Genomic DNA, 12,163 nt, shown 5'->3' with positions numbered 1-12,163 from the left:
AAAAATATGTAAATAGACTCCCTAGCCCTGAGTAGCTCTCCAGCATGCATGCCAAGCACCTTCATAGAATATTTGCCTTGTGCCAGCTCTGTACAGCCTACAACAGCCTGCGGAAGGGTGGGTGGGTAGCCTCCTTGGTCTAGATTAGACATTAAAGGTGTGATGTTAGGCTCTAGCTCAAACTATTTAACACCTTCTAAATCTCTAATCAAGAAAAAGCCATTGTACTTCAGCATGCGCTAAAGGGCTTGAGTCCTTAGGCTTTAACATCACACCTAAAACGTAGTTTAGAGAAGCCCTTGTTGATTTTGGCCCAAGTCAGCAGTTGAGGATTGGTCCTGTGGTATTTTGACACTGCGAACCTGATTTTGACCACATTTACACCAGTGTGAGCCCAGAATCAGGCCATGCAACTCTACAGTAGATATAGATTCACATTCTCCAGATTCTCTTTTTAAAATACATCCTTTCTACAGTATTTCTTAGTTTACTTTGTAGGTCTGGGATAGTAGCAGGAAGCTGATTTTTTTTTTTCTTTCTAACTCTTCCCTCTGCAAGTTAAATTTGTGGTGGTTGACATACTACTACTCCCTACAGTATGTGTGCTATGTAAGGAATTTGAATAGTCTTCAGTCTAAGCATTGATTTGCCCATGTTGTTATCTCGTGTATTTGTCTTCAAATACTTCACTCACTCCCTCTTCAAACTATATAACTTGCCCGGCCCTCCTGTGAAGTGTAAAGGAAGGCTTCACTTTAGACTTGTTCTCCAATACAGCTTACTGTTCACAGAATCAGAAATGTTAGATATGGAAAAGACCCATTAGGTCATTTTAGCTATTCCCCAGAGCCAGTGCAGAGTTGTCCCTTACAATCTGCTTTCTTGTGCTTTGTTCAGTCTTCTTTCAAGTGTCTTAACTGAAGGGATAGTAATTACATCGCATTTCCATTGTAATCACCTTGTTTAGGTTCCACTCTTGCAAACACTGAGGTCAATGAAACTATTCATGTGCACAAAGTTATTCAAATGCTTAAGTGTTTGCAGGATCAGAGTGTAAGGCCTTATCTACATGAGAAAATTGTACAGATTGAACTACGGGCTTGTCTACACACAGTTTTTGTACTGCTTTAAATGATAATGGTTTGCAACTGGCATAATTAAAGCACTACAGCTCCCTAGCATGGACACAGTTATACCAATATAGCTTATTCCTCTAAGGGAAGAGGAATAAACTGTACCAGTTAAAAGCACTTGTATACCAGTTTAACCACATCCTCACTAGGGGTATGTCTGCACTACCCACTGAATCAGTGGGTAGTGATCGATCTATCGGGGCTCGATTTAGCGTGTCTAGTGTAGACATAATATATTGATCCCCGATCGCTCTGCCATCAACTCCGGAACTCCACTACGGTGGGAGGGGGGAGCGGCGGCCGTCGATCCCACGTCGTGACAACGCGAAGTAAGTGATTCTAAGTCAATCTAAGATACGTCGACTTCAGCTACGCTATTCTCATAGCTGAAGTTGCGTATCTTAGATCAATTCCCCACCCCACCCCCAGTGTAGACCAGGCCTAGGAGCTATATTGATTTTAACTATTTCAGTAACAAATCATCCCCCTAGCTGATATATTTAAAATCAGTACAAAAATGACGTAGAACAGACCTAAATTGGTTTAGGAACTGATTTGGGGGTTGGGGAGAGTTTTGTGCTGACCTAACTAAACTAGTCCAATCAAGAGGGGTGCAAATTTGCTTGTGTGCATGTCTCATGATGAAGGTCACACCTGAAGTCTGCAGCAGCACCAGCAACTAAACCCAGATCAACCCAGTCCCACTAGAGTGTCTTTTAACCCCAATTTTGTCCTTTGTATTTCCATCTGAACAAATGAACAGCAAGGAGAATGATCAGCACCTAAAATGCCAAAACAACAAGGAGTCTGGTGGCACCTTAAAGACTAACAGATTTATTTGGGCATAAGCTTTCGTGGGTAAAAACCCCCACTTCTTCAGATGCATGGAGTGAAAGTTACAGATGCAGGCATTATATAAATGCCAAAGTGATAGGAAGCTTAGATATTCAGTGAGTGAAGGAATGGAGAATGGATTTTGTTCGTGCTGAATCTAAGTGAAACTTGCTTACACATCTCCCTATCCTGTGTCTTACATCTACCGGGCAGTGAGGAATGGGGGAAAGAATTTTAAATAGTCAATTTTATCTCTTCACATCTTAAGAATTAGAAGACATACCCTGGAGAGTTAATCAATCAACTTGAGTAGTGAAGTTATGTGCCCTCCGCCCTCTCTCTCATTTGTTCATTTGCTAGAAATTTACAACAGTCAATGCAGTGTTGTACCTTTAAATTTCATTAAATCAGATCAACTTTTCAATAAAGGTAACAATAATATCTATTGCATGTTTCGTGTTAAAAGAAGGGACTAAGGGAACAGTAAATCTGTAGGTTATTTTGTAATTTTTTAATGAAATCTGCACCTGAGATATCAGAGAATTTGAGTTTTTAAAATATTTTGTGTTTCATTTCATTTACTACAGAATCTCGAAGTTACACGGAAGGCCTTAACCACTCGGTTGTGATGACTGACAGCACCATGAGCACCAATCCCGCTTTGCTGAGGACTGACATGCAGACAGCTCCTTCATGTCAGCGGCCCTTTGTATCTGCATGCGCCATTTCCAGTAACAGCCCCATCCCAACCGGAGAAAGGTGGGAACTTGCCAGGGCTTTTTCTTCTACCTGGAAGTTTGGTTCATATAAAATCAATCTCCAGCTGTGTCATTAGGCCTGTGTCCGCACTGCTGAATGACCATGTTAGCACATTCAGACTTTAGCTTTTATCCTCTATCAGGCCAGCCAACTCGGATAAAGAACTGCCACATTTGAGTAGGAGGTTTTTTGGGATGGATGTGACTCGGGTTAGGGGGAACACTTGAGTAAGAACCCAAGGTAACTTCGCAGTGAAGATAAGTCCTTGGAGAGTAATTACCTGATTTTCAGAAATGTTGAGCATGTTCTTTGGTATATTACGTGCATGTATTGAAGGGATGTGTATGGCTTTTAAGAATTTTAGAAGTAATTATAGAAGTTGTTTATCTGCCTGAGAATAACTTTTAGCTATCAAAATACATAAAGAGATCACAATCTCTTTTAATTTACTGCTTTGCTATCCGTCAGTGCAAGTTTGTACACACTTATCAGAGTGCTAACAGCTCGTGATATTTTTTACTGATTTGGGGAAAATCCCATAACATTTCATATTGAAAACATATTGGTGCAGAACAAATAAACACTGTTTACAATGTGTATCATTCTCTCATTTTAGCAAATATACTTCTAATAATAAAGATGTTTGGGGAAAACATTTTTGTGAGGGACAGAGCAAAAACAAGGGTCAACACTTGATTTCCTTTTCAAGTGCCCAGTTGCCTCAGAAACCTCATTATCATTAATTATTGTTGATTTTGTGGTTGCATCTAAGGCCCAAATCAAGGAGCAGGGTGTCATTGTGCTAGGCATAGTATAAGGACATAAAAGAGATGATCCCTGTCCCAAAGAGCATAGAATTTAAGTATAAAATGAGAGAGAACAGATGGATACAACAAGCACACGGGAGAAGCTACAGAGTAACAATGAGAAGATTATGAACAGCCCCAATAGCAGAGTTCACAGCCATCCCAAATAGGGTTTCCTGTTCCCAGACTCCTAGGTGGATAGCTACTGTCTTCGCCCGCACCCCCATCCCTTCACTGTTTGATTATTATTGATCTCACCTTCCACATCTCTGAGTGTGTCTAATTACCATCTCTATTCATGGCTGATTGGCGTCTTTTTCACAGTAGTTTTCAGAACTGCCCTTCCATTAGCTGATGCTAGCTGGCTGAAGTGTCAAGCTCTTAATAAGCATCCTGATGCGTTCGGTTTCTTTTCCCTTCTGCTGGTTTCCTTTAAAACCAGTGCTTAGAGAAAGGGTATTTCCCACCTGAGAAGTTGTGAATCGTATTTACAAATCTCCAATAACATATCTTAGAACTGCAGTCTGACAGGATGTGACTTGTTATTATAAATAACCATGAATTACAAATAGAGTTAAGACCTCAGCATCAGGCACTGCCAAGGCTGGTAATATGAAATCATTAAAAAATCAAATTGTAAGTCCCTCATTTTAAAGTTAATCTTGAAACTTTGTTCCTTTCTTTCTAATACTTCTCATTTCTTTTCAAAATATCCTGAGCTTTTCAACTTTTTAATTTTGTCTTCATTTCTTTATTTCCATTCCTTGTGTTATTGTGCAGTTTCTTTGGCATGCAAAGATCTGGCATCCATTTCCACTGTGCCCTTTCAACTAAATCCCTTCTCTATGCTTTTAAGTTCTTAACTCAATTTTTTCTCCTTCATTTATACAGTGCAGACTTGTTCTCCCTTGCCAACCTAGCCCCACCCTTAACCCCCCTCTCTATAACAAGTACTTGCAAATATATTTTTCAGCCATAGCTTCAGTACAGTAGACTTTTAGAAGTGTGTGTTTGTGGTGGTGGGGAATAAACTGTCTTTGCCTTTCCAAACTCTTGTCACGGAGAGATATTGTGTTCAGGGCGGGGGGGGGGGGGGGGGGGGAGTTCTGCACATTGATATATAAAATTATTCAGACATGGAACAGTCCTGTGTTTAATGTTCAAGCCTCTAGTTTCATAGGTAAAGCAAAACCTTGGAAAAAGTGTCTCTGGTGTTGCATGCTGCCTTCTGTGTTCTGCTCTATTTTCTTTGCCCTTCTTATATGTACTTACGTTTCCCAATGGACCTTACTACCCTCATTTGTAATGTGAATGATCTTACTGTTATGTCACAGTCCTAGGAGTCAAGAGCCTTGGATACTATTCCTGGCTCTGTCACTGATTTATTGTGTGACCTTGGACAAGTCTCTGAACCATTGGTGTCTCAGTTTCCCTATCTGTCAAATGAGGATAATCACGCATACCTTATATGCTGTGAGGCTCAATTGTGTCTTGAGACTACGTGTGTGGAAAGTGCTATAGAAGTGTCAGGTTTTGTTTTCTTTGTGAAGATGAGTATTTATTGCTATTAAAGATTATTGCTAAAGACTGGAATAAAGGCATTGTGCAATGAAATGTTTTCAAGGCATATGGGAATGATTTGATTGTGACATTTTCTTTTTGAACAGCCCTTCTGCAACTGAATGCCACTGGCTAGAAAGCAACGCTAAGTCCACCGCTTCGCCCCAGCTCTCAGTGCTGGAGAACAGCAGGCCTACAGGAAATTACCTTGTGTCCTCAGAATTTTCAAGCCCCATCCAGGACGGCTCGCTCTTGTCCCATTTCCAATCCCCAGGATTGCAAGTCATCTCTTTGAACAGCCGAGAGGATTCGTCCTTAGGTCCGCAACAAGAACCTGCTGCCCATCCCAGTGCCCGGGCCTACCTGAACTATGGTGGGACCAACGTAAGCAGTAGCCCACCACTGGAGGAGAAACAACCTGTTTTCATGGCCAATGCTAGCAGCTCTCCCAAAACTATGAGCTCACCACTGGCAAGTACAGCGGACAATGGCTTTTTGGCCCACAACTTGCTAACAATGGCCCCTGGACACAAAAGCCAGAGCAGCACAATTCAACAGCACCATGGAATGAACCTGCACCCACAGCCACCTCTTCCAGAGAAGAAGAGGACTTCTGAGGGAGACCGTTCTTTTGGCTCCATCTCTCCGTCTTCAAGTGGCTTCTCTAGCCCTCATAGTGGGAGCACGATCAGCATCCCATTCCCAAATGTCCTTCCAGACTTTTCAAAAGTTTTAAGCACTTCCCCTTTGCCAGGTAGGTTTTATGCCAGGATGTATTTATAGTTAAACTGACACTTTTATATGAGCGTGTGAGCAGGGTGGGATGTTAGCTACTTTATAAAATAGTGGATGTTGAATAGTGAACTAAGTGAATGTTTGTAATAAGAGGAGACACTTCACTGATTTTAGATGTATTGTTTCTAAAGACAAAACTCCAAAGTGCTTTCTCTGAGCCTTTTTGGGTGTGTCAGTCAAATGCAGCCCTCTCTCTGCTGCCAGCCCACAAGTAAGTGGCGACTGGGCCAATTCCTCTTAATAATGGCTGGCTTTGTCCTGCATCCTTGCTAGGCTCATGGCAAGAATACTTTGAATGTGGCTGTTTATCATCTGGTCTGTGTTCAGACTTAGCCAGGCCTTACTGAGGAGCTAGATGTTTAATATAGCTTTATAACTCTTGAGTTTTCATATTTTATAGCTTGTGAGAAATGGAACTCTAAAAGCACTAGTGAAAGTATCATGTGCTGTATGTTTTATTTCTCAGAGCAGCTTCAGAACTCCCCCAGACTACTAGTTTAATTATGGGGTTCCTCTCCTCCCACCTCCTGTGGTTGAACTCTGAATTCCGAAATTAATCAGCACCTCACTGTCAGAGGTGAGAGCTAACAGCAGGAAATGCCCTTTGCAGTTATGGTGTATATTTATTTTTTTAATTTTCTTTTACCTTTATTTAACAGAAAACCCAGGCGATAAACACGTGACCGTAAAATTTGTCCAAGATACATCCAAGTTCTGGTACAAGCCAGATATTTCAAGAGAACAAGGTATACCAAATATCATCTGCTGTGTGGTGTTCAGCTGCAGAAGGGCTGTTCAGGAGTGCTCTGTATAAATTTCTGGTGTCTGGAGTCTAGATTTCTTACATACAAATGTAAAAATAATTCTGGCCTTAGGCAAAACACCCAGTTTAGTAGGAGGACTGAATTTGTAGGCTTGTTAAATAACCCTTAAGAAAGTGACAAAGAACTTTGGTTTTAGTTTGGGCCAGATCTTCAGCCCCTCTGGAATGACCCACAGGGGTCTTAATGGCAGCAGCTGAAGATTTTCCCTAGGGGAATTAAGGACTGGCATAGCCAGCCCCTCCAGTCTCTTCTCCCTGGCACTGGGGAACTTTCCAGGGCATGCTGGAGGAATGCAGAGGGGAGGAAAGCACAATGTGCTCTGGTGATCCTGGCTAAAGGGATCATTATTCACCAATACAAGTTATCCTAAGCCTGTTCTAACTTGCACTGACAGGACAATTTGGCCTCCAGGATTTGGAGAGGCAGGGCAAAAAGCTACCTATACCTATCATCTCCTCAGGTAACTGAGTGCTCATCTGGCATGGAGTCAGCCCTATGTCTTTTAAGTGTACGTGAATTTAATGCTAACAGTTCAGAGAACTGTACTGAGAACCAAGTATAATACAGAGCAAGCTTCTCCCATGCAGATCTACCAAGACACCTCAGCCACTGCCTGCAACTGTTACAGTTGCTTTTATAGTTAGCTGCCAGTTGTCAATGGTTCTATACTTCCTATGCTCATTCCACAAGTTACAGTTTTTATTGCCTTAACTGTATCTCTGCTTGTACAATGAGGATGGGAAATGGAAAGTATTTTTCCTGGGTATCAGCACGATAGGGACATCCAAAAAAATGATGGACTATCCAGAATAAGAAATTTCTCTGAAAGTTGGCAGTCTGGAATTCTGCAACTTCTGTCCCAGATGGCTGTTACCCGGGGTTCTTTCAACCCAAAGCTCTTGGTAACTTTTACTCGGTGCGAGGAGGTGTCAGGAAATAAATCAGGGGAGTCTTCCCGTACAGTGGCCTGTATTAATCCTTCACATCAATAAACTTTAATCCTTTGGGGAATATTTATATAGAGATATATAATTTTTACATGCACATGTATTCCAAAAAAACCCACCTCACTTACGTCACTCTGAGACATAAGAACAGCCATAGTGGGTCAGACCAATGGTCCATCTAGCCGAGTAGCCTGTCTTCTGACAGTGGCCAGTGCCAGATGCTTCAGAGGAAATGAACAGAAAAGGGCAGTTATCAATTGATCTATCTCCTGTTGTTTGGTCACAGCATTTGGCAGTTAGAGGCTTCACCTGAGTACATATAGATGCAGCACCCAGAGGATTATGATTTAGATGTTTAAGATTAATATAGGTTGCATCAGACTGTGGCTACAGAATTTCAGGCTGCAGAATTTTGGAGAAGTTTCTAATTCTAACAGTTTATTATATATTTGGATGTCCCTGTGTTGTTGTTCCCCAAGGAAAACTCCACTTCCATTTTACAGGCACACCCAGAGTTAAGGCAATATAATAATACATATATTACATTCTCTCTTTCTATCTTCGCAATAGCACTTACAGTGTGCTATGTGCTTTACAAACAGCTGCTATATGAGAAGACAATCCGTGCATACATATAAGTAAATTGTAACATTCAATTAGTCTGAGTCCTACTTAATGGAGTATGACAGCTCTATGACTGATCCAGATCAGACTGTATGTCAGATAGCAAAAATGAGGCTGTTGGAATCGGACATAATTTTTATAGTCAAAGTATAGTTTTCTCTGATTGGAAGGCCTTTAACATTGTCCCACTGAACCACAGTCAACATAGCCTTCAGCAGATGATGAACTGCATACTTTCTGAGTCTGTGAGGTTGTCTGCAGCTTCTTACAGTGCAGGTAAAAGCACAAGCACAGGGGAAAAGAAGGTAGTAAAAAACAGAAGATTTACACTTCTTGGGTTTAGGATTTACTAGTCTAGGACCCATTAGTGAATTGAATGTTCAAAGAATGACTCTTGACTTGTTGAGCCCAAAGAGGAAAGGAATAAAACTAACAGGCTGCTGCTTGCACAAGTTAAAAATATGCTTCCCAACAGTTTAATATTCACTTCTGTCCATCCAATATAATCTCTCTTCCCCTTTTTAAAAATACCAACATTATGGGAGGGGTGGGTGTGAGTGTTTCTTTTCCTTTGCCTGAGGGAGGAATCCTATGACAGATGGAAACTGTGATCTAGTATGTAGTTAAAAGGATTAGGCAAACACTCTCTTGAATTGCCGTTTTGCATATTCACCACATTAGCCTCAACGCATATTAGTACAGTAATCTATTCGTTTTCTCTCCTCCCCACCCACCTCCATGTTTACATCTTTTATAGATGAGCAGTACAGTAACTCCTCACTTAATGTTGTAGTTATGTTCCTGAAAAATGCTACTTTAAGCAAAACGATGTTAAGCGAATCCAATTTCCCCATAAGAATTAATGTAAATAGGGGAAGTTAGGTTCCAGGGAATTTTTTTTTTTTTGCCAGATAAAAGGCATTATATACATTTTAAACAATTTTAAACAAGTAATTTAATACAGGTATTAAACAGGTTGGCAGCACCCCTATCAGCTCCCCTACGCCCCCCACACCCACCCCCCCTTGCCTCCTGCCCGCCAGCAGACCCTGTGGATCAGCACCTTCCCCCTGTTCCTGCCACCTCTTGCCCACGGCAATCAGCTGTCTTGCAGTGTTCAGGAGGCTGGGGGGAGGAGCAAGGACATGGCGCGCAGCCTCCCTCCTCCCTCCCTTCCCCTCCTTCCTAAACGCCGCAAACCAGCTGATTGCCACTGGCAGGAGTCAGGGGGTAGGTGCTGATCCGTGGGGTCTGCCGGTGGGCCGGAGGCGCTGGGGTGGGGGGACGTAGGGGAGCTGATAAGGGGGCTGTCAGCCGTGGACAAAGCAGGCGGCCAAACAACGTTATAGGGGAGCATCACACAACTTTAAACGAGCATGTTCTGTAATGGAGCAGGGACGTAACATTGAAGCAACGTTAAGCGAGAGGACGTTAAGTGGGGAGTTACTGTACAAAATTCACATGAACTTGCAAACCGCTGCATTTGCTTATTCATGCAGGAGTCTGAATATTTATATTTGCAGTTCTGTGATTTGCCTGTGTAGTTATCCAGTGTGTGCAGGAAGTCACCAGTATATATGCAATTTCTGTGATTTAACATTTGTTCCAACCTTGGAAAATTTTATTGTGTTTACAAAAGGCAGAAGGACCTTGCCATGTGCATACAAGACACGATGCACAATGTAGAGACTCCAAAATCAGAATCAGGCTCTCCCCGGGTTTTCTTTGCAGCATTGCTGAGTATTAGACATGCAGGAGACTGGTTAAAATTTAAGCAATGAGTGAAAAGAAACAGTCTGAAAAGTAGTCAGAACTCTGCAGAGATATTCGGAGGAATCACACCATTCTGCACCCTGTTATATGACCCAGGACTTTGCCACGGTTATTCAAAGAAAAGTTAAGCCCTTGGCTTCCTGACCCTGAGCTACTGAGCACTTTGATTCAAAGGCATGCAGCAACCTCTCTGGAAGCCAGTCTTGCTATGTATAATCCAACTCACAATCCCTAGGCAAAGATCACAGAACAAAAAGTATTCCAATTCTCAGACTCTCAAAATGCAAGTATATGCCTACTTGCACCTCCTTCCCTGCTTAAAATGAGAGAAGAGGGAGAGAATACCTGTAGTGTAGCTTGCAATGCCTTGGCACTGTATGCCACTCGGTTGTCTTGTTGGTGGAGGATGACAAATGTGTGCTTGTTGTTGGGGCTGTGTAGAAGAGAAAGCAACAGTTTCTAGTCACGCTGACTATTGTGCCCATGCTCCCAATTACACTTTTTAATGAGCAGACAAAATAGCTTCAGGAATCAACTTTTCCTCTTTGCCTAAAAGCACATGCATGCTGGGACAGAGCGTTGGAGAAGGAAAGTGCTGGCTCTTCTCTGATGCAGGGAACTGTGAGCATGTTAGTGCATGTTCAGGCCAGGTACAGTGTTTGCCAATTTGCCAGCCACTGTTTGCTGAGCTGTCTCCGAATTGGTCTTTCAAAGGCAGAAAGAGAAGATGGTTCTGTCTCTTAAAGGATGTTTTCCTGTAAAGCCTTTACCATTTTTGCAAATAGGATTAATAGTAACATACTCCATATCAGGGCTTGAAATCAGTGTTGCCAGCCTGAGAGTGTGCCCCACCCCAAAAAAGAGATCTGCAGTTTTGATTCTGCCTGGTCTCTACTACATAATATTTGCCTGTCTCACATGTATATTATGGGGATTATTTAATTAATGTGTGTACAGTGCTTTGAACATGTAAAACTCTGTGGGTGATATTGTGAGCCCTTTAGGCTACACATATAGTAAGGTACTATTCAGTATGAGCAAGGGGTTCACAATCTGGTGCTATCTGCGCATTGTATAGATACCAAAATCATATCCAGAGTTAAGATCCAAAGTTTTGATTCTGTTCCAAGGCAGTGGGGAGGGAGACAAAAGAACCTGGCATTCTTTACTAGTGCTTTAAATGAGGATTTGAAACAGTACCTTTGTGTTTATTACTTGGACTGAAACACTTTTCTCAATCTCTCTCTGAATCCTTTGCAGCCATTGCCGTTCTGAAGGACAAGGAACCAGGGTCATTCATTGTTCGAGACAGCCATTCTTTCAGGGGAGCCTATGGCCTGGCAATGAAAGTTGCTACACCTCCTCCTTCAGTGCTGCAGTTAAACAAGAAAGGTACTGTATGACTCCCATCTTTACTTTCATAGAACCATAGAATATCAAGGTTGGAAGGGACCTCAGGTGGTAATCTAGTCCAACCCCCTGCTCAAAGCAGGACCAATTCCCAACTAAATCACTTTGTTGCATAGAGTGTGCAAGACCTAACTACTATATAGAATTCAGAGAAATCCTCCCTTCTCCATAATTAAAATGTCAAGAGGTGCAATTCTGAGTCAATCAAATCAGAAGTCTCAATTTGGATTCCTTACAGTGCGAATAAGAATCTCTCCAAGTGGGTTTGTGGAAAATGTTTGTGTCGTGCTTGCTAGTTTCATACACAGGTTGGTAATTATATACACAGCTTGGATGTGCATGTACTGTACAATGTTATCGGAACAGGAATCCAGGACCAACTCACTATCTGAGCCTCCTCAGTCATTAGAAGTCTGGTTTTGATCTAAGGCTCAGTACGATGCCAAATACCACCATGCACAACTTTTGCCTTGATGGAAGATGGAACTTTTTTGGCCTGGGAATTTGTTTTGAGACAACAGTACATCAGAAATAAATCTGAGAAAAATTAGCGTAGCTAAACAAGAAGCAGTGTGGCAGATGTGTTCCCTCAGGCTCCTGTGATGTAACATATAACTTATATCTGTCTGTCCTGAAGGGGAAAATGAAAAGAGCATATGGAATGCATTAGGCAGCTTATGGAAACTCAGGAGGCAGTG

At 42.0% G+C, this 12,163-nt stretch overlaps 1 protein-coding gene across 10 annotated transcripts in view; it reads left to right on the top strand.

Annotated features, from left to right (window-relative positions):
• Positions 1-12,163, top strand: part of TNS3 (tensin 3) — a 423,008-nt gene that overhangs the window by 388,387 nt on the left and 22,458 nt on the right. For all 10 annotated transcript variants that reach the window (XM_034761310.1, XM_034761305.1, XM_034761304.1 and 7 more), the window contains 4 exons: positions 2,555-2,726; positions 5,200-5,846; positions 6,547-6,633; positions 11,316-11,447. In XM_034761310.1, coding sequence (XP_034617201.1) covers positions 2,555-2,726; positions 5,200-5,846; positions 6,547-6,633; positions 11,316-11,447 — 1,038 coding nt within the window. The remainder of the gene's footprint in view (positions 1-2,554; positions 2,727-5,199; positions 5,847-6,546; positions 6,634-11,315; positions 11,448-12,163) is intronic.

Source organism: Trachemys scripta, chromosome 2, assembly GCF_013100865.1.
Source record: "Trachemys scripta elegans isolate TJP31775 chromosome 2, CAS_Tse_1.0, whole genome shotgun sequence".
NCBI lineage: Eukaryota > Metazoa > Chordata > Testudines > Emydidae > Trachemys > Trachemys scripta.
This window is presented reverse-complemented; position numbering and strand designations above follow the sequence as displayed.